This window comes from Taudactylus pleione, unplaced genomic scaffold (assembly GCF_031769625.1).
Source record: "Taudactylus pleione unplaced genomic scaffold, aTauple2 ptg001150l, whole genome shotgun sequence".
Taxonomy (NCBI): domain Eukaryota; kingdom Metazoa; phylum Chordata; class Amphibia; order Anura; family Myobatrachidae; genus Taudactylus; species Taudactylus pleione.
The window spans coordinates 1,515,355-1,538,684 of record NW_028285551.1 but is presented as its reverse complement, the minus strand read 5'-3'; the positions used below and the strand labels follow the sequence as shown (position 1 = coordinate 1,538,684).

At 37.7% G+C, this 23,330-nt stretch overlaps 2 protein-coding genes across 2 annotated transcripts; both read right to left on the bottom strand.

Annotated features, from left to right (window-relative positions):
- Positions 1–4,836: 4,836 nt before the first annotated feature.
- LOC148453466 (uncharacterized) lies at positions 4,837–5,549 on the bottom strand. Its single transcript, XM_088462111.1, has 2 exons — positions 5,373–5,549; positions 4,837–5,289 (listed from the first exon to the last, which is right to left on the bottom strand). Exons 1-2 carry the CDS (start codon positions 5,547–5,549, stop codon positions 4,837–4,839), a joined length of 630 nt encoding a protein of 209 aa, XP_088318237.1.
- A 6,845-nt stretch (positions 5,550–12,394) lies between these two features.
- On the bottom strand, positions 12,395–18,950 carry LOC148453465 (olfactory receptor 2AP1-like). Its single transcript, XM_088462110.1, has 3 exons — positions 18,869–18,950; positions 14,934–15,042; positions 12,395–13,405 (listed from the first exon to the last, which is right to left on the bottom strand). The coding sequence occupies exons 2-3, from the start codon at positions 14,934–14,936 to the stop codon at positions 12,395–12,397; spliced, it is 1,014 nt and encodes a 337-aa protein (XP_088318236.1). The 5' UTR covers positions 14,937–15,042; positions 18,869–18,950.
- Positions 18,951–23,330: the final 4,380 nt, after the last annotated feature.

The window sequence follows — 23,330 nt, the reverse complement described above, 5'->3', positions numbered from 1 at the left end:
TTCATCCACCTCCCTTTTGTATTTATTGTAAGTAAGTTGGAATTTTTCTAATGATTCAAACTTTTTAAGCTTATCGCTCAGTCTCTTGATGTCAATTGCATAATCATTTAATAAAAGTTCATCATGTTTAATGAGAACTGTTATTAATGATTTAGAGCATTGGGTGAGAGTGTCTTCCCATTCTTTCTTTAAATCAGGAGTAGCAAGTTCAAAAGTAGGGAATAGTTTAGGTCTTAAACCTCTTGGGGTAATATTGTTCTTAATATAACTATCAAAAGTTACCCTATTCCACCAGGTTTTACTTTGTTTAAACAAAAGTTGTTTCAACATCAGAAGATCACTTTGCCAATCCCTCCCCAAGGAGTCTTGTAGTTCTCCATTAATATCAGATATTAGGTCCGAATTATTTTGAAGTTTCTCACGTCTTTCCTCCAAGTCTTTAATTAGACTGAAAGTGGCCATATTGAAAAGTAATAGTTACTACAATTAATTACAGCTCAAGAATATTAATAATAGAGTTCTTAGTACAGTTCTGCTTGGGCAAAAGGACAAAAAGAAAAAATTTTCATATATAGAAAGTATGAATTTCAACCAATAAGAGTATACAGAATATGCCTGTGCAAAGAAGCGCAAGAATGCTGGACTAGCCAGCTGTATAACTCGTTAGAATAGAAGGAATGGAATCTGGGGAAAGCTTCTGCACCAGTAAATATTTATTTAGAAATAAGTGTGAAACCCCAATATGAAGAGTAATAAATTCAATATTTATGCGACGTCTGGGGCGTGCTGCCAAGGACAAGATACAACATGTAAGAAAAATAAAAAAGAAGACAGAAATGTCCCTTGGTTGGCGCACTAACAAAAATTGTAATAAAATGTAACTTTTATTAAACAATATTAAAATTGTATATATAATAATCTCTCCAGTGAAATATAAAAAATTAAAAACGTGTCAGTGTGTTAGTTATTGAAATTAATAGTGTTATTGGTACACCTGCGCGTGTAATGGCGACACAAAAATGGATATTAATAAATAGAAAATCTCTCACAAATAAGTCATAGAATATATGCCAATCCAAAAATAGCAAATCAAAAAATGCATTTAATTGGGACCAATTATATGTGGCATGCTATAACATCCCTAAAAGTGGGATAATATTCTGCAATGTCCACTGCATGTCAGAATTGCCATGATATGCATGTGAGAAGTGGCCGCAATATACTCATATACCTAGATTGCCACCTGTAACTGAAATGCACATGGAATCTAATACATTAAAACAAGGGTTGACTTAACTGCTGCAAAGCCAACAAATAACTTATAACATCTAAGGGGCTGGAATTATATTCCGTAAAGACTGACTAATATACTTGTAATCAGTCAATTGGCTCAATTAATATAGATTTCATATCACAAATGTCATGTAGGAATAGGAGATTGATATCTTATATTATCACCTTATCCCCTCATGTTATTCTACCATGTTTTTGGACATTATTGGCTATTCATTAGGCTGCAGGTAAACATGCACATGTGCTGTCTGCAGTGTATTCAGCAAATCTCTGGAAAGAAAGCCAAATCTTCAGATATACAATGTTGCAGTGTCACAGTGTCTTGTTATAATGTTAGCAGCACATGTAGCCATTTAAATCATAAGGGTATTTGCATTAGCTTTGACAATAAGAAAACCCATGCCCAAATTAGGGAGTATCTGGGAAAGAAGCCAAATTTGAACAGCACACATGGTGTGTATAAATGATTCTAAGCTTGCTGCTGTTCATGCAGCTATAAATAAATAGGATCTAACATGAATAGCTGGTAACTTAGTGAGTCTAGAAACAGCTCTAATCAGTCACATGGTATACACTATCTGAGCCTTACACTAGCTCACTAATAATGGTTGAATTCAGCAGTATAAGTTATATGAGTATTAGGTTTGACTTAATTGATATAATATATATGAGCATTACATCAGCTCAATAGAGATAAGTGTCTCATATACACAGCGCATATATCAGGTGAGTACTGAGTGAAGTATTATCTTCTTTTTACATCACATCACATCACTACAGACATTTGAGAAGTAACATATCTGGTCATGCAGCAGTAAAATCCCTGCTGCTGCCATCGTATGTTTCACAAATGAGAGTTTTTTCAAGGCAACCAGAGCATGTTCTGTAATTAATCTTTATTAGGAGAGGCAGCCTATCATAGCATCCCTCTGTGATCACATGTTATCCTGAGCCTATGATAAATGCAAGGGCACACAAGCCAATCATATCTTGCATAATAGGTCACATGTATTTAAACAGCCAATTAAATCATTTATAGTCCAAAAGTAAAGAAATACAGAGATAGATACAAGAAGAGAGAGAAAGAAGAGAGATGAAAATCATGGAACTGGAACCAGTATAAGATGAGAGATGCAATATCCGTCATGAATTATAAAAACACAGTTAAAGATTGTAATTGTTACGTATAAAACAAATGCATAGATGATAAATTCATATACATATATATTATATAAGAAACTAAGGTAAGTAATATAAAAAGTGTGTATATATGCAAATTGCATAGAGCATCCATCCTATGTGTACACTATATATGAAAAATAAAAATAAAAATATATGAAAATATATAAATAAAATAAGATATATTTAATAAAAAATATATATAAAAGTGCTAATGCCAAATCCTACTAGTATATATGTAATCCATGTGTATATTATTACAACACTGAAAAATAATAAATACATATAATAAAGAGATGGCAAAGAAACACTTATTTTATTTAGTGATATGTGAGCCAATAAGAAAAGTGTGTGCAAAATATTATAATAATAAAAAAGAAAAATGTGATAAAGAGCAAAAGTGCCGACAATGTGAAATGAAGATGAAGATGAAAAATCCTCAAATAAATCGTGCCAAAATAAAACATGTGAGAAATATGTATGTAAGAAAATAAATATGTATACATAAAAAATTATGAAATATAATGGTGAAAGTGCATAAATGTGTTAAAAATCATAGATATATGTGAATACTATGAAATGCATTTCAGTGAAAATATTAGGTGAAAGAAAAAAGAATGTGTATCCCTGTCCCATAATATAAATTTCCCGAAATAATTAATAACCAAAAATTATTTATATAGCTATGTGATAATTAGAGAAATGGTAAATAACTATTCCATTCATTTAAACCATTGGGATGCATGCTTTTGTTTAAAAAAATAATTTTTGTCTCATATTTTAACAGTTCATTATCCAAATCTCCTCCTCTTCTTCCCAGTTGAATCTGTTTCATACCAAATGCTCGTAAGCCTTTCGGACTTCCTTCATGAAACTTCAAAAAATGATAGGCTACAGGAGATAATGTCTTGAACTTAAGTTTGTCACTGCTGGCATTTTTAATGCTATTAACATGTTCAAGAAGTCTCATTTTATGGTCTTGCCAATATATTTCTTGACACATGGGCATATTAGTTGGTATACTAACCCGGAGGAATTGCAATTGATGTAATTATCAATTTTCCACTTGTGTCCAAAATAATCAAAAAATTGCTTGGTAGGTGCCATATACTGGCAAGCTTTACACTGCTTACAACTAAAGGAACCCTGAGTTGGAAAAACAGATTTTTTTAGGGGAAGACAAGTGGCTATGTAGTTAAAGGTCTTGTAAGTTGCTTGACCTTCTCCAACTCATCGGCACTCGACTGGGGAGTATTTTTGCCAAATCATGATCAGTATGAAGGCTAGGCCAATGTTGTTGTAAGATGGTATTCATTTCTTGCCATTTTTTATTAAAGGTACCTATAAATCTCACTGGTTCCTCACTTTTAGTTTTAATTTTAGGAATCAGTAATGTATCTCTAGCCTGTGTGTGTACATCCTTCTTCACCTTTTTCAATAATCTATTACAGTACCCCCTTGTCATAAGCCTATCACATAATTCACGTTCCCTTACTATATAATTATGATCTTCAGAACAGTTTCTCCTAGTCCTAAGTAATTCACCCTTGGGGACTCCTTTAATAGTTGCTGACAAGTGGGAGCTTTTGGAGTGTAAAATGCTATTAGTTGACGTAGGTTTCCTAAAGACATCAGATGTTATTCGACCATTCTCCTCAATCTTGATTGTCAAATCCAGAAAGTTGACAGAATATTGGCTAACTTCTCCCGTCAATTTTAAGTTGAGATCATTCTCATTAAGTATGGTAATAAATTCCTCTAAGAGATCCCTCTCCCCCTCCCAAAAAATCAGGATATCATCTATGTATCTTAAATAGATGAGAACATGATTGGTATATATCTCATGATTATCTGTAAAAACGTACTCACGCTCCCACCATCCCAGGTAGAGGCCAGCATATGTTGGGGCACATGCTGTCCCCATAGCTGTGCCTCTAACCTGGAGGTAGAAGTTATCGTTACACGTGAAAAAAAATTTTGTGAGTACAAACTCCAACAAAGAAAGTAGGAAGGTTTTTAATGCCTGATCTCTACTCATATTCAGAAAATATCTCACAGCCGCTAAACCCTTAGTGTGATTTATACTTGTATAGAGGCTCTCGACGTCATAAGTTGCTATCCATGTATGAGAGTTAACCGTCAGATCTTGTATTTTTGTCAAAACGTCCATTGTGTCTCTTACATAAGAAGGTAGAGTTATGCCGTAGTGTCTAAGATATTGATCAACGAAAATACTTGCCTTTTCCGTGATACTGCTACTGATACTGATACAATCGGATGTCCCCGTGGCACTAGGGGATCTTTATGGATTTTCGGAAGCAAATAGAGAGTAGGTACTCTGGGGTTATCTACCTGAAGAAAATTTTAATCTTTTCTAGTAATTACTCCACCTGATAATCCATCAGTTATCAACTTCATGTAATCTTGTAGATAATTTTGTGTGGGATTGAAAGTGAGTTTGGTATAACACTTGGTATTTCCCAGTTGTTTTTCTATCTCATCCAAATACATGGATCTGGGCCATAATACCACGTTGCCTCCTTTATCTGAAGGTTTTATTATGGTATCACTCCAATGGGATACCTGATACAATGCTGTTCTTTCACCTGGAGTGAGGTTGTCTGAATTGCTGACAAAGCCCTGACTAGAAAAGAGTCTTTCAAAATCTTTTGTCACTAAGTCTACAAAAACCTTAACTGGAGGACAAATTTTGAAGTCTGGAAAACACTGGGATTTCGGTAATAAAGTGGATGAATTGAATGGTCTTAAGTCATGACTCTCTTGCTCTTCATTCCCAGATTCTAATTCTTCTAAAATCTTAATCATAACAATATCTTCTTCAGACAAGTTGGTATTAGGAGATTCAGTGAGACTAGTCTGTAGGTCATGTTGTTTATTGCTAAAAAATTATTTTTTTTAAAAAGAAGCTTCCTTGCAAAAAGTTGGAGATCTTTTTCACATTCAAATCTATTAGGCAGTCGTTCTGGAGAGAAAGATAAACCTTTAGACAGGAGTGACATTTGGTCATTAGAAAGGGTTTTGTTGGTGAGATTGATAATTTTAAGGCCGTCACTCATTATTTCCTGTACCGTCGTGTTTCTCTCGGATCCTCCATCCAATCTCTCAAATCTCTTTTTCTTCTTTTCCCCCCTCCTGCCCCTCCTAGTCTTGAATTTGTAGGACCAAGATTGTTCCTGATATCCTTTGGAGCACAATCTAAAAAATTCCTGCCCCTATTAGATAATGATGATTGGGAAGGTCCTTCTCCTTCTGAGGAGTCAATCTCTGAGGTTGAATATTCGATGGGCTTATTGTATCTATGTCGTTGTACATGAGTCTTCCATCGGTAGACATTGTCCTGTATAAAATCCGTTTTGTCTCTTTGGAACTTTCTTCTTTTTTTCTCAATTATACCATTCTCAAATTCATCCACCTCCCTTTTGTATTTATTGTAAGTAAGTTGGAATTTTTCTAATGATTCAAACTTTTTAAGCTTATCGCTCAGTCTCTTGATGTCAATTGCATAATCATTTAATAAAAGTTCATCATGTTTAATGAGAACTGTTATTAATGATTTAGAGCATTGGGTGAGAGTGTCTTCCCATTCTTTCTTTAAATCAGGAGTAGCAAGTTCAAAAGTAGGGAATAGTTTAGGTCTTAAACCTCTTGGGGTGATATTGTTCTTAATATAACTATCAAAAGTTACCCTATTCCACCAGGTTTTACTTTGTTTAAACAAAAGTTGTTTCAACATCAGAAGATCACTTTGCCAATCCCTCCCCAAGGAGTCTTGTAGTTCTCCATTAATATCAGATATTAGGTCCGAATTATTTTGAAGTTTCTCACGTCTTTCCTCCAAGTCTTTAATTAGACTGAAAGTGGCCATATTGAAAAGTAATAGTTACTACAATTAATTACAGCTCAAGAATATTAATAATAGAGTTCTTAGTACAGTTCTGCTTGGGCAAAAGGACAAAAAGAAAAAATTTTCATATATAGAAAGTATGAATTTCAACCAATAAGAGTATACAGAATATGCCTGTGCAAAGAAGCGCAAGAATGCTGGACTAGCCAGCTGTATAACTCGTTAGAATAGAAGGAATGGAATCTGGGGAAAGCTTCTGCACCAGTAAATATTTATTTAGAAATAAGTGTGAAACCCCAATATGAAGAGTAATAAATTCAATATTTATGCGACGTCTGGGGCGTGCTGCCAAGGACAAGATACAACATGTAAGAAAAATAAAAAAGAAGACAGAAATGTCCCTTGGTTGGCGCACTAACAAAAATTGTAATAAAATGTAACTTTTATTAAACAATATTAAAATTGTATATATAATAATCTCTCCAGTGAAATATAAAAAATTAAAAACGTGTCAGTGTGTTAGTTATTGAAATTAATAGTGTTATTGGTACACCTGCGCGTGTAATGGCGACACAAAAATGGATATTAATAAATAGAAAATCTCTCACAAATAAGTCATAGAATATATGCCAATCCAAAAATAGCAAATCAAAAAATGCATTTAATTGGGACCAATTATATGTGGCATGCTATAACATCCCTAAAAGTGGGATAATATTCTGCAATGTCCACTGCATGTCAGAATTGCCATGATATGCATGTGAGAAGTGGCCGCAATATACTCATATACCTAGATTGCCACCTGTAACTGAAATGCACATGGAATCTAATACATTAAAACAAGGGTTGACTTAACTGCTGCAAAGCCAACAAATAACTTATAACATCTAAGGGGCTGGAATTATATTCCGTAAAGACTGACTAATATACTTGTAATCAGTCAATTGGCTCAATTAATATAGATTTCATATCACAAATGTCATGTAGGAATAGGAGATTGATATCTTATATTATCACCTTATCCCCTCATGTTATTCTACCATGTTTTTGGACATTATTGGCTATTCATTAGGCTGCAGGTAAACATGCACATGTGCTGTCTGCAGTGTATTCAGCAAATCTCTGGAAAGAAAGCCAAATCTTCAGATATACAATGTTGCAGTGTCACAGTGTCTTGTTATAATGTTAGCAGCACATGTAGCCATTTAAATCATAAGGGTATTTGCATTAGCTTTGACAATAAGAAAACCCATGCCCAAATTAGGGAGTATCTGGGAAAGAAGCCAAATTTGAACAGCACACATGGTGTGTATAAATGATTCTAAGCTTGCTGCTGTTCATGCAGCTATAAATAAATAGGATCTAACATGAATAGCTGGTAACTTAGTGAGTCTAGAAACAGCTCTAATCAGTCACATGGTATACACTATCTGAGCCTTACACTAGCTCACTAATAATGGTTGAATTCAGCAGTATAAGTTATATGAGTATTAGGTTTGACTTAATTGATATAATATATATGAGCATTACATCAGCTCAATAGAGATAAGTGTCTCATATACACAGCGCATATATCAGGTGAGTACTGAGTGAAGTATTATCTTCTTTTTACATCACATCACATCACTACAGACATTTGAGAAGTAACATATCTGGTCATGCAGCAGTAAAATCCCTGCTGCTGCCATCGTATGTTTCACAAATGAGAGTTTTTTCAAGGCAACCAGAGCATGTTCTGTAATTAATCTTTATTAGGAGAGGTAGCCTATCATAGCATCCCTCTGTGATCACATGTTATCCTGAGCCTATGATAAATGCAAGGGCACACAAGCCAATCATATCTTGCATAATAGGTCACATGTATTTAAACAGCCAATTAAATCATTTATAGTCCAAAAGTAAAGAAATACAGAGATAGATACAAGAAGAGAGAGAAAGAAGAGAGATGAAAATCATGGAACTGGAACCAGTATAAGATGAGAGATGCAATATCCATCATGAATTATAAAAACACAGTTAAAGATTGTAATTGTTACGTATAAAACAAATGCATAGATGATAAATTCATATACATATATATTATATAAGAAACTAAGGTAAGTAATATAAAAAGTGTGTATATATGCAAATTGCATAGAGCATCCATCCTATGTGTACACTATATATGAAAAATAAAAATAAAAATATATGAAAATATATAAATAAAATAAGATATATTTAATAAAAAATATATAAAAAAGTGCTAATGCCAAATCCTACTAGTATATATGTAATCCATGTGTATATTATTACAACACTGAAAAATAATAAATACATATAATAAAGAGATGGCAAAGAAACACTTATTTTATTTAGTGATATGTGAGCCAATAAGAAAAGTGTGTGCAAAATATTATAATAATAAAAAAGAAAAATGTGATAAAGAGCAAAAGTGCCGACAATGTGAAATGAAGATGAAGATGAAAAATCCTCAAATAAATCGTGCCAAAATAAAACACGTGAGAAATATGTATGTAAGAAAATAAATATGTATACATAAAAAATTATGAAATATAATGGTGAAAGTGCATAAATGTGTTAAAAATCATAGATATATGTGAATACTATGAAATGCATTTCAGTGAAAATATTAGGTGAAAGAAAAAAGAATGTGTATCCCTGTCCTATAATATAAATTTCCCGAAATAATTAATAACCAAAAATTATTTATATAGCTATGTGATAATTAGAGAAATGGTAAATAACTATTCCATTCATTTAAACCATTGGGATGCATGCTTTTGTTTAAAAAAATAATTTTTGTCTCATATTTTAACAGTTCATTATCCAAATCTCCTCCTCTTCTTCCCAGTTGAATCTGTTTCATACCAAATGCTCGTAAGCCTTTCGGACTTCCTTCATGAAACTTCAAAAAATGATAGGCTACAGGAGATAATGTCTTGAACTTAAGTTTGTCACTGCTGGCATTTTTAATGCTATTAACATGTTCAAGAAGTCTCATTTTATGGTCTTGCCAATATATTTCTTGCCACATGGGCATATTAGTTGGTATACTAACCCGGAGGAATTGCAATTGATGTAATTATCAATTTTCCACTTGTGTCCAAAATAATCAAAAATTTGCTTGGTAGGTGCCATATACTGGCAAGCTTTACACTGCTTACAACTAAAGGAACCCTGAGTTGGAAAAACAGATTTTTTAGGGGAAGACAAGTGGCTATGTAGTTAAAGGTCTTGTAAGTTGCTTGACCTTCTCCAACTCATCGGCACTCGACTGGGGAGTATTTTTGCCAAATCATGATCAGTATGAAGGCTAGGCCAATGTTGTTGTAAGATGGTATTCATTTCTTGCCATTTTTTATTAAAGGTACCTATAAATCTCACTGGTTCCTCACTTTTAGTTTTAATTTTAGGAATCAGTAATGTATCTCTAGCCTGTGTGTGTACATCCTTCTTCATCTTTTTCAATAATCTATTACAGTACCCCCTTGTCATAAGCCTATCACATAATTCACGTTCCCTTACTATATAATTATTTATATAGTAATTTATAAATTACTATATTATAGCTGCATGAACAGCAGCAAGCTTAGAATCATTTATACACACCATGTGTGCTGTTCAAATTTGGCTTCTTTCCCAGATACTCCCTAATTTGGGCATGGGTTTTCTTATTGTCAAAGCTAATGCAAATACCCTTATGATTTAAATGGCTACATGTGCTGCTAACATTATAACAAGACACTGTGACACTGCAACATTGTATATCTGAAGATTTGGCTTTCTTTCCAGAGATTTGCTGAATACACTGCAGACAGCACATGTGCATGTTTACCTGCAGCCTAATGAATAGCCAATAATGTCCAAAAACATGGTAGAATAACATGAGGGGATAAGGTGATAATATAAGATATCAATCTCCTATTCCTACATGACATTTGTGATATGAAATCTATATTAATTGAGCCAATTGACTGATTACAAGTATATTAGTCAGTCTTTACGGAATATAATTCCAGCCCCTTAGATGTTATAAGTTATTTGTTGGCTTTGCAGCAGTTAAGTCAACCCTTGTTTTAATGTATTAGATTCCATGTGCATTTCAGTTACAGGTGGCAATCTAGGTATATGAGTATATTGCGGCCACTTCTCACATGCATATCATGGCAATTCTGACATGCAGTGGACATTGCAGAATATTATCCCACTTTTAGGGATGTTATAGCATGCCACATATAATTGGTCCCAATTAAATGCATTTTTTGATTTGCTATTTTTGGATTTGCATATATTCTATGACTTATTTGGGAGAGATTTTCTATTTATTAATATCCATTTTTGTGTCGCCATTACACGCGCAGGTGTACCAATAACACTATTCATTTCAATAACTAACACACTGACACGTTTTTAATTTTTTATAATTCACTGGAGAGATTATTATATATACAATTTTAATATTGTTTAATAAAAGTTACATTTTATTAAATTTTTTGTTAGTGCGCCAACCAAGGGACATTTCTGTCTTCTTTTTTATTTTTCTTACATGTTGTATCTTGTACTTGGCAGCACGCCCCAGACGTCGCATAAATATTGAATTTATTACTCTTCATATTGGGGTTTCACACTTATTTCTAAATAAATATTTACTGGTGCAGAAGCTTTCCCCAGATTCCATTCCTTGTATTCTATGCAGTATGTATCCTACTGCTTTGGGCTATTTCCTGGTCTTGTGAGGTTGATGATTATGTCTCTTTTGTTTGCTGTTCATTACTGATGGATTGTTTTATATATTTTTTTATAATATTTTATTGAGAACTCTTTTTTTTTTACTGGATTCACTACTTCTTTTTTCTTTTAAATACTTTAGCTATATCAATTAGATCATTTTAAATCTTAAAGGAAAATGGTTGAAGAGTGAACTCCTGTGTATCTAGAAGATCCCCTTGTGTGTTATTGGCCCTTTCTGGTCCATGTGATACAATGTTATAGGAAGGGATAGGTATGAAATACCGGTGGATGCATGACGGTTCAAATCCCAATGCCGGAAGACAGGCAACTGAAGATCCCAACAGGTAAGTATTTTAACTATAACTAACCTTACCCCCCCTAACCCTAAACCTCCCTCAGGGGTGCCTAACCCTAACCTCCCCCCAAAGTGGATAACCCTAACCCCCCTGTAAGTGCCTAAACCTAACCCCCCCTTCCCTGCAGCCTAAACCTGTCTCCTGGGGGGGTGCCTAACCCCAACCTTCCCCCAGGGGTGCCTAACCCTAACCCCCCTTTCCCCTAGCATAACCCTCCTGGGGGGGTCCTAACTCTAAGTCCCCCCAGGGAGCCCCTAACCTAACACTCCCCCCTGCAGCTGTCCGCACCTGCTGCCTGGCTTACCTTTGTTTGGTATGCTGGATGTCGGGCTCCTGGTGTGGGTAAAATGACAGGTGTCAGGATTTCGACGCATTTCATTAGACCCCTGCTGGGATTAGACAGTTGGGAAGCTGGTGGGTCGGCATTTTGACCGTCGGCTTCCTGACTGCATAGAGTATTACATTGAGTATTACAGGATAGAGTATTACATTGAGCACAGGCATTAGATAAATCTGATGTAGACAATGGACCATTTTCTCTTAAGGGAACATGACTAGGACATAGAGTATATAATGGAGAGTAAATGTCCATGAAACCCATGTCTCAAGGTTTTTGGTCAAACATTTTTCCCAGAAGATTCCAGGTATTAGTATATTGACTGCTGCTAGGGTACTTAGTGAAGGGGAGGGGGCAAAGAACTGTAATCCAAGACTATCTGTAGGCTTGAGTTTCCCATGAAAGGTCAGCCGTGTCTCCAAGATGGCACAGCCAAACCCATTTCAGTGGTATGTTACAGAACAGCATGTACTGTGGGCCATAATATACACAATGTGTCATGACCATGTCACTACATCTTTAGCCACACTTCCCCGCAAGTATCACAGCCTGAATGATCTCCTGGTTATACTGGTGTTACACAACACTATTGTATTGTTTTCATTAAATAGAACTTTTAGTTGTGACACATTTTTAACACAAAGACCAAACATTGGAGATTTTCTGTGTTCGCTGAAACTTGAAGTACTGGTTAAGGTTGTCATGTAAAGGTTTCAACATCCTCTTCATTGCTGACTGCACTTCTGTGTTTTTCAGGCTGTAAATGAGGGGGTTTAGTAAAGGCACAGCCGCTGTGTTAAACAGTGAAAAAAGTTTGTGAGAATCTAAGGAGTTTTCTGATGTTGGTGATAAATATAAGCAGTAAAGAGTCAGATAGAGAAGGATGACAACTGTGAGGTGTGAGGAACATGTGTAGAAAGCCTTACGTCTGCCAGTACTGGTATGGATTTTAAGTATGGCGAGTATTATAAAAATATAAGGCATAACTGTCATAAGTAAGGGTATGAGGCCTGATATAATTACACCTTCTGTGGCAATCAAGAGCTTCAGCAGTGAATTATCATTGCATGTAAGTTTCATAAGTGGTAAGACGTCACAGAAAAAGTGGTTAATATAATTGGAAATGTAACATGAGAAATGAGATAAAATGTAAATATGGGGTATAAATTCAAGAAAACCTGATATCCAGCATGAAAAAGCTAACAGTACACAGATTTTGGGGCTCATAACCATGTGATATTGTAATGGATTGCAGATGGCCACATACCGATCATAACTCATGACAGCCAATATCAACAATTCTGTACACTGTAAGGCCATGTAGAAGTATGCATGTGCCATACAATCTGCATAGGATACAACTCTATTTCCTGTAACAAATGCAGTAAGGATCTTATGTAGTGTAACAGTTGTAGAAGAGATGTCCAAGATGGATAAATTGCCTAGAAAGAAGTACATGGGAGTATGTAGATGATAATCCCGAAAGACCAGGAGAAGAATGGTCATGTTGCCACCAAGAGTAGATAGATAAAGAAATAGAACCAGAAGGAAGATTGGGAGCATCAGTTCAGGAAGTTCTGAAATTCCTTTAATTATAAAATAGGATACTGGTTGGTTGGTCTTATTCATCTTGATGGAATGACCCTGAAAAAAAATATATATTTTTTTATTAATAAACATTTTGTAACACTTTGTTCATATTCAACAACTGTTGGAGTTCTTTAAAACAATTCATGATTTGTTTGGATAGTTTAGAACAGTGATACTCGCTATTAATTTCTCTAGAGCTGCTAATTGATACCAACAAGGACAAGTAGGCAACAATAGAATTAATTTATGAATGCATGAATTCACTATAAGTGGTATATTTACTAAAATGAGAGTTTTTAGAATTGGAGATGTTGCCCATAGCAACCAATCAGATTCTACTTAACATTTGACTAGCACCTTCTAGGAGATAATAGCTAGAATCTGATTGGTTGCTATGGTCAACATGTCCACTTCTGAAAACTCTCACTTTAGTAAATTTACCCCTAAGGCTTTTAAAATTGAGTAAACAATATTGCTATTTTATTATTACTACAGTTTAGCATATTTTTTCATTGTGGCTTTTGATCACTAGCATGAGGTTTCTCCCATTGAACACTCATATTTTTTTCATTACTCATCTTATCTCAAGCAAAGACAACTCTGTCCCCAGTTAGGGTTGATGCCAGCAGGGATTATATGTGGAATCTAACAATCCCCTTAACTCCAGACAGCAACAATGCAATTATGGGCTTAGATGTCTGCAGTCTAACAATCATCTGGTCTCCACCATGGACAGCGGCAAGGAAGTTATGGGCTTAGATGTCTGGAGTCTAACAATACCCTGGTCTATACTATGGACAGCAGCAAGGCAGTTATGTGCTTAACTGCCAAAAACTTGCAGGTCACAACTCCTATGTGGAGAAGCTAAAACTAATTATGCACAACAAAATTGTGAAAGGCCTCAAAATAAATTACACTGATAGACCACAAGTATTATCTGGGTCTGGTAAGTCCACGCATCATATTTGTATGCAACCCTTTTTTAATATTGTTAAAATATAAAAAAGAAAGCAGAGCATATTCTGGGTTAAACGAGCATGCTCTTTTTATATAATTTATTAACATACAAACAAAACATTGCACAAACACATAATACAATTAAATTGTGTGTGCAAAATAAATCACGGTAGTCCTTTATGTTAATGGTATTTTACTGTTGGTGCTTAATAAGACATTTTTGTAATCTTATTAATCCGTGTAAAGCTGCATCCACAAGAGCACAATCTCAGGAGTCAGGTAGAGAAGTGGCCGGTGAGTAATTTTATAGGAATGACAACCAATTAACATTAGTGACAGAAACATTAGGTATGCTACAAATTGCCAACCTGTATGTGAGTAGTACTTACCAAATTCACAAATATTGTTCTCATGAAACAACGATGATTTGCAAGATAATCATCTACACGTGGATGCCCATTTTTAACACAAAAAAAACTAACATACAGTATGCATGGAGAATGAATTACAAGCTACAGCTAACCTTCAAAAAACAGAAAAGATTTACATTTACTCATTTGCTTCTTCTTGGGTAAAAACAATTGTCACAAACATAATCAAAAGTAAAAGAATGTAATTTTTTTACCATACTTTCTTCACAGCATCCACAATCAGCAAGCCACCCAGGTACAGTGTACAGAAAATAGAAGGATGCCAAAGAGGAGTGTCCAGAGAGGGAGAACAGGAGGGTCCATCTGGGGGGAAAAAAGAGATAAAGGAATGCATTTAGGGACAAATTCAGCATCTCCCACTACTGATTCTGCTGCTAATTACTAGAGGCAATATATTGTATACTACCAGGTTTTACCCAGCAGTGTTCCACTGCTGTAGGAACACCGGGTCTAAGGAGGTTTACCTCTTCACAACCCATATCTCCTTCCCATAAGAAGCAGTGGAGTTCCACAAATCAATGTCATCTGAAGATGGCGAAAGTTCCTACACTGAATGAGGACTGTGGACAGCATATGGGCTGCAAGTTAAAAAGGATATATCTGTGATATCTCCTGCTTTACCTATGTAATGAATGGCCCCATGTACCTTATTCCCACAACAGTAGGTGAGAATACTTTCAAATACTTTAGGGAACGATGAATGGGCCCCTTGCTCCCTAAACATGTACAGATGTGTCCTTTTACACTATGGCTTCAGTACTGCCAGGTAACCCATCTCAGTGCCACTGGTCCCAGATAACTCGGCTACGCTGAGCATATTTTCCGCTAAAAATGTGCGTCTTATTTGCATAAATAAAACAAGTGGAAGAGGCAAGACTACTTTGCTAGTGTACACTGAGCACTGGGTCTTGCAGCATTTGTACATCTGTGTGCGACTGAGTCGGAATCTGTAAAAAAGGCTCCAATGTGAGCATCTGTGACTTCCTTACTCCCAAGTTCCACCGTGCATCATCTGCGACTTAGGGCCTGATTTAGCACGGATCACACTGCTGCATTCGCACGCACCCGCTAGCTGTGAATCTATGCTAATGAATGCATCTTACGGCAACCGCAGATGCCCATCACTGTATAAAGCTGCCCACTTCCCATGACATGCATCTGCAAGTTAGCAAAACAATAGGTAACATCAGAACCAGTCGCAGAGTTGTGGTTGACCTGACCCTATCACACAAACTTCCTGTCACCATCTAGACCTCTGCCAGCATCTGCAATTGCCCTGTAATAGCGTTCAAATGCACAGGCACATCTGCATTCCTTTGACAACCCCCCCTCCACCCCCAAACAGTCACTTCCTGTCAATCACTATGAGATGGGACTGCGTGCTCGCTGCCATCGCTTCCCGATTGCAGCGGCCAATGCATATACATGTGCACAAACTTTGACTAGTTGCTTGCGAATGCAGCCATGCGATCCAACCTGAATAAGCCACTTAGTACGTGTGTAAAATCAATTCCAGTTAAAGTAGCAACCCTGCATCTCTAGTACACAGCGACTTTTGTGAGGCAACTAAGATACAAAATTTAAAGAAAAATATGGCATGCTCTTCCTTTTGGAGCATCTCGGTATGACGTGAAGACACCCAGTGTATGAGGACACTTCTGTATTTTTTTTAAATTTTGCTACAAAGTACAAAGTTTTCTTTTCACAAACATCTTCTTTTCTTGTCTGAAATAATGTTCAAATATACATGTACAGATGTTTCCACATATGTCTATCCTCTGTGCGCTACAAGTTATATTGTACTACCATAAGGTCCTGCCACTCTGATTCCTGATTGGGGAAAGAGATCTGTGTATGCAACAAATGTTTAAGGGCATTTAACACTTGGCTCAACTGACTAGAAAATGTGACTGTAGGAGAAGATATTTATCCTGTAATAAGCTAAAACTCAGTATATTTCCCTCCAGATCGAACAGCTAAAATCCCTTTATCACTCTGACTAATCCTCAACTAATTCTAATTAATATATTTCAGATGTTATGTGGAAATGTTTGTAAATTTTTTATAATCTACTATAAGTAGTGAGATTGGCCTATAAGACCCAGGAAGTTCTGGGTCTCTCACTTATTTAGATTATATTTTTAAAACAGCTGAATTAAAGAACTTGTGTAAAGTAAGGTCTTGAAAATGTTCTCTGAAGCAGAACGAAACGCGTTGACATCCTGACATCCTGGCCTGCTTCCACCTTTTCTATCTAATTACCCCAGGATGACAATTTGGCTTACGCTCCGTTCACCACTCCAGTCTATGGTCCACTCAGCTATCACTGTGTGCAGGCTTCACACAGACATTATTGAAACTGGAACAAACCATCCATGTCTGTAAGAACCACTCTGGGGATCAGCTGCCGATGCTGCCCCGTGTAGGAGTTCACGGCTCTGACTGCACAGTCATTCATTACTGGTCAGCCGAGACTGCAACATACCGCATACTCTAACGTTACCTGGACGCAGAGATCTATTCACATCAGTGGTGACTTGCACTTCAGACATACTATTGTCCACTTAAAGCTGCAATGTTGATTTTACTATATTGTTATTATCACATACAAGGACCTTTATTCATTTATGCAACTAAGGATTCCATTGTTATTTTACATTGAAATATACCTGCGGAAGAACTAATTTAAATACCAGCATTGCATGACTAGTGCTAATTTGAACTTTTAGGTGAAAGCAGGTGCTCCATTTTAGAGATTTATTATTATTTAATTGTATTGCTACCATATGTTTATTTGGATTAAGCTCTCATGTGTATGTGATAATATCATTAAATGTATTGAACTGAGTAAAGCCGAGTTGTTTTTCTAAATACGTATCAAAATATTTATTTTATTTTACTCAATCCAATCGACTATCCACTCAGCGCAATTTTCTTTTTAATGTTTAATAGGGAAGCTTGCACATTTATTAATTAATTAATTAATTAATTTGTTATTTTATTTACTTAAAGTATTCACATAAAAAAAGGGCTTTGCTCAGTATTTCAAATGCACCGATCCACTTGTGCACTTCTTATTTGCGGTATCCGGACATTGACAGTAGTGCAGTTACATTGTATTATTTTAAAGATTTTGCGAATGCACGGTAAAGCCAAGCTTCCAGTCTCATATCATACAGGTACAACAAGAGGAGGCAGAGAGTCACAGATCAAAATGTGTGTACTGCATACTATATGTGACTAACTGAATCAACTGCACAGCTGCACAAATGTGAATATAAATGAGTCAATTTGCATTTAACCCTGAATAAGACCCTTTGCCTCCTCCATTATACACATATACTTACCAGTTAATTATGTCATCATTATATTATGCTGCACTATACTGTGCAAAGACCACTTATCCATTCACATCAATCTTTTTGGAACTCTCAATCTAAATCTTCTCCAGCACAAATACACACCAGGATCAGTTTTGTAAGCAGCCAGTTAATCTACCTGTATGTTTTTGGACTGTGGAAGGAAGCCCATACAAGCTTTGTGGGAATATACAAACTCCATTCAGATTGGGTACTGTTTAGAATGAAGCTCATGTCACAGTGCTGTGAGACAACAGTGCTTACCACTGCGCTACACATAAAACATGCCAAAATCTACTATATGGAAAGAAAAAAACTTTAGCCATAAATGACCTTTTAAAAATATTAATAAATAAATAGCTCAAGTAAATAGAAACAATATAGGAATATTATTACATGGCTCTGGAAAGTGATAACTTGGAAAGTGACAAACAACCAGCCACTCAGCTCATATCTGTCATCTTACAGGTTGTGTTTGAAAAATGACAGTTGGAGCTGATTGGCTGGTAGTTTATCATTCTCCAATTTATAACTGGAAATAAATATACATTACAGGTTAATATGGGATAGTTTTGATATTGAAGAATCAATTTCCAAACTTAACATTAAGATGAATTGGGTCTTGAGTAAAAATGTATTGTATACAATGTATGTAATCCTCTAGCAAAGGTAGAATCATTTTGTGTGTACCATCAAAAGATATTTCAGCATTTAAATACTCAAAATTAAACTGTATTCGGAGAATTGGAAATTGACATCAAGATTAATACCTGCACGTTTTAAAATGTCTGATCCCTCAAAGCTTCATTTTTTTCTGATTAGATATACACTTGGTTGAAAACAAGAGAGATGTAACGGTGCTTTTACTTCTTACATGGAGAACTAGCTGATGTTTATAGCTTTTGAAACCCTGGAGAAATGGTCCATGTGGATTCTGAGGTATTGTCAATGGGAAATAGAAAAACATCTGAAAACAAGGATTATGGATCCTATGAAATATAGGCTTAGGGGTATATTTACTAAAGTGCAGATTTTTAGAAGTGGAGATGTTGCCCATAGCAACCAATCAGATTCTAGCTATTATCTTCTAGAAGGTACTAAATAAACGATAAGTAGAAACTGGTTGCTATGGGCAACATCTCCACTTCTACAAACTTGCACTTTAGTAAATATTCCCCTTACTTCTAGTTATTCTATGTAGTTGTTGATTCATACAGTACATTTGTAATGTTTTGATTGTTATAGGTACAATCCCTGAAATATACTGTAGATATGTGCTAAATTAACTTCTCCGAAATCCTGCCAAAGACCCCTTTATCTCACACCCCACAGACTGATACAGTTACATGCCATGTTTTTGGAGTTTCTCATAAATGCCCTATCAGCAATAGACACTATTACCTTAAGCAATGCATATAATTATAACAAATCAACACATTACTTAATAATAGGAATAACGACACAGAGACAGTGAGTGGCGTTTAAACTGGTCACCCTTTTTATTAAATAAACAATAAATGATTTTACTTCACATATGGTGGTGACCGAAAGAAACAGCAGCCATCAGAGGTCAGTGACTATCATAAAACTTGCAGAGCCAATTGCCCATTCAGCAAGCACATAGGCTAACTGATACTCTCTCATACCTTTGCAGCCTGGTTAGCAAACCAAGGCTGCTACCCAAGTAAGGCCCATCTGCCCAAAGGTATATCGAACGGGAGTTGCCTATTACAAATGAAATGCATAAACAACATAAAAAATTACAGTACGGATGCTAACCCTGCAAGGAAAGAAGATGAAAGGGGGAAGGAGGCAGGGAGGGGAGGACTTGGCCTGAGGTAAAAACCAGCTTGGAGTACCACAGCCAATCAGACACCTGTTTTAGTAGGGGAAAAGGGCAAAATCCTTCAGGACCCCCACAGAGTGATGGTGACCAATGGCAAATTGCACCCAGGTCAAAAATTACAACCTGAAAATACAAAAAAATACAAGCAAGTGAAACATTTTCCCCCATCAACGTATGTAACACTTATAGGCATTCGACCTGCAACATCCATCCATACAAGCAGCGGCATCAGTAGAAGCCCCTGTTCGAAAGGAATGCATACCGAAATCCTGAGGAGATGAGCGACCGAATGCAACACTGAAAGACCCACATGAACTGAAAGACAGTAACCGAGGAACCATCAACATGCATCAACCATTTACCCTCAATTTATTTGGGCCAACACATACGCCTGAGACAAGTGCACTGGCACAACCGGGAGTTGGTGTAGGGATGTAAGGGAACCCAGCGGCAGCACCCAAATTTATCGGTCTTCTAGCAGAGAATCCGGCACAATACTGAGTTGGCTATAAGGACGTGGGATTGCAATAATGGAGAAAGGGCCATCTTAGAATGAGCGACCAGCTCGCCGATACGAAAGGCCCCATGAAAAGCCATCGCAAAGGCAAGCTGGAACAGGCACAATTCGTAGGAGAAGGAGCAAACCGAGGGAAGGGCTAGAACCAAACCAAGTAGCAGAACAGGCGTAATGGGACACCTACTATCATTGGGGACAGGAGCTATGCGTGGCCACCCTTTCAGAGCCCAGCTTACCAAGAAAATTTGAGTAAAATTGTTCTGATCCGCAAGCGCTAACAGAAAGAAATGCCCACCAGTCGCTGTGAAACCACCACGTACAAGCGCATAAAGGGCCTGATTCAGACCCACTCGCGAGTGGCTGTCCGCTCGCAAGTGGGTCGATGGTCTGCACTGAGCATGCGCACGACGGAGGGAGCTCCGTCGTGCGCATGTGCCAGACGCGACGAGCGAAGGAAAGTCCTTCGCTCATTGTGTCCGATCAAAGGGGGCGTGCTGCCAATGTTGATTGACAGCACGCCCCCTTTGGTGGGCATGCCGGGGGCGTGCCTCCCTGACGGGGGCGTTCCCACGGGAACGCCTCCCGTCAGAAGCCGGCCCACTGACATCACTAGTGATGTCAGTGGGAGTGATTTTGGCTCTGATAGAGCCAAAATCACTCCGGAGCTTGCGGTTGAAAACCTCAACCGCAGGCTCCGGCTCGCAATTTCGATGGTCGCGATGGTCTCGACCATCGCGGCCATCAAAAAGCACGCTCGTATAGCCTGTGGGTGGTGACCCACAGCTATACGAGCGTCCAGGAGGACGCTCCATGAAAATGGAGCCCGGCCCTCATTCAGAGCGTGCGCTCTGCTCAGAGCGTACGGCTCTGAATGAGGGCCAAAGATGCCAAACAAAAAGCAAAACCTGTTGCAGAGCCTTATCTTGCACACGCTTGCGAGCCAAAAACATATCCCACTGATTCCACATGGCCTGGTAAGATCTAAGAGTTAAGCAGTGGCCAACAAAGAACCTTCCAAGTATGCCCCAAAGCTCGTGGAACCCACTGCATCCGTAAAAAATTGCAATTGCAAATTAGACAATGGGGGCAGGCCAAAAATGCAAACAATTAAATTGGGCCAAAAATGAATCCCACACCTTGAGATCATGTCGAACCTCTGCCGATAACCTAATAAAGTAATGTGGCCGGTGGGCCGTCACGTACTGAAGCTTTCTACAGTACACTCTGCCCATAGGAATAATGCAGCATGCAAAATTAATTAAGCCCAGCAGAGACTGAGCCTGGTGCAAATTAACTTTGCCATTAGCTAACACCAAGATGGACCTGTCTTATCTGAGGCGATGGGAACGCCATATTCCATAAACAGGGCGCACAACAAAAACAACAGTTTCTCGCATCAGGGCGAATGTGCAGGAACCATACACAGGAAGTCTTCTAAGTAATGCGTAATACCCAACTCGCCCATGCCTGCTTCCACACACCAATGTTAGACTGAACTAAATTGCTCAAAAGCGCATGAAACCGAAGATCAATATAGAATCCGTCCTGAAGCTGAAAACCTATGAACCGGAAGGAATCTGGGTGCAAGGGCAATAGCCGAAATGCGGATTCAACATCTATCTTAGCCCGAAAAGCCCCATGACCAAATGACCGCACCATCTCCAGAGCATCATCAAATGACTGATAGCAAACTTTCGAGACATCAGACGGTATGGCGTCATTCACTGATGAGCCCTCCAGGTATGATAGATGCTGAATTAATCGATATTTCCCAGGCGCCTTTTTAGGCACAACTCCTAAATATGAAAGAATCAAGTCAGGAAAAGGTGAAACCAGAAAAGGCCCCGCCATCCAGCCAAGGGCGACCTCCTGCATCACCTTGCCCTACACAATGTCCAGCAACTCTAGAGCTGAGTGCAAAATACTTGAACCACCTCCCACCACTGTACCAAAAAGCTGGCAGCAAAAACCCCTCAGAAAAACTGCGTGATAAAAATTCAGCATCATCTTGCACGGGGTACAATTTTAGCCATCAAGCAAAAACAGAAACACGAACTGGGGATGGTGCCTTACTTAGTGCCGCTTCCAGCAGCTGCGGGCTTAGGGTCCTGTGCAGAAGCCAGGACTTTGGGACATTCACTGACTGGGTGTGATGCACCACATCGGAGACAGAGGCGTCAAAAATTACACTGAGCCCCCGATGTGCAGGAGCTATTAAAGGCATAGCACCGACCTCTACCTGGGCTAGAGCCAGATGCCTTGGGCACACTTTCAAGTGGGGCAGATACACACACGCAGTCAAACCATCACCCAGAGCAGGAGACTGTTGGGTGACCTCCAACCAAACCTCCATGTCCCTACTCTCGAAAGCCATAATCCAACATTTTTCTGTGACAAAACTTTTCGTCGTACTGACACCAAACAGGGCCCCTCAAAGAATGAAAAAAACAATTAATCAAATGCAAATAGCAAACCATATTCAGTCACGGATGAGACTTCAAGCAACAAGCCGCAAACATGTAAAACCCTTGCAGCCGGCCCATATGAGAGCGCTGCATGTTCTCCCAAACTTCGCCTTTCTTTTTAGCCGCTGCCAAAGATTTACGAGCTTCGGTAGTGAGGGCAAAAAGATCTACGTACTTCCCTTTGCGAATACACTCCTTTATACTCGGCCTCAAACCTCTAAACACCGCTGTGTTAGCACAGCGAACCACGTCACCTGGGCTGATAGTGGATTCCTCCCTAGAAGAATGCCCACTATGATGATGCCTTCTGGTGAGAATGCTGCGAAGATCTATCCTTACGGGACGACCTACAATGCTTGCGCCTGGGAAAACTGGACCTATCACTGTCAGTAGAGGAAGCGTCA

Bases quoted from the DNA above. Each gene is read 5' to 3' on its own strand.
- LOC148453466 (XM_088462111.1), bottom strand. From the start codon at position 5,549: ATGAGTGACGGCCTTAAAATTATCAATCTCACCAACAAAACCCTTTCT. The intron at 5,290-5,372 runs GCAATAAACAAC...GTTATGATTAAG, and splicing joins TTAAAAAAAATAATTTTTTA to ATTTTAGAAGAATTAGAATC.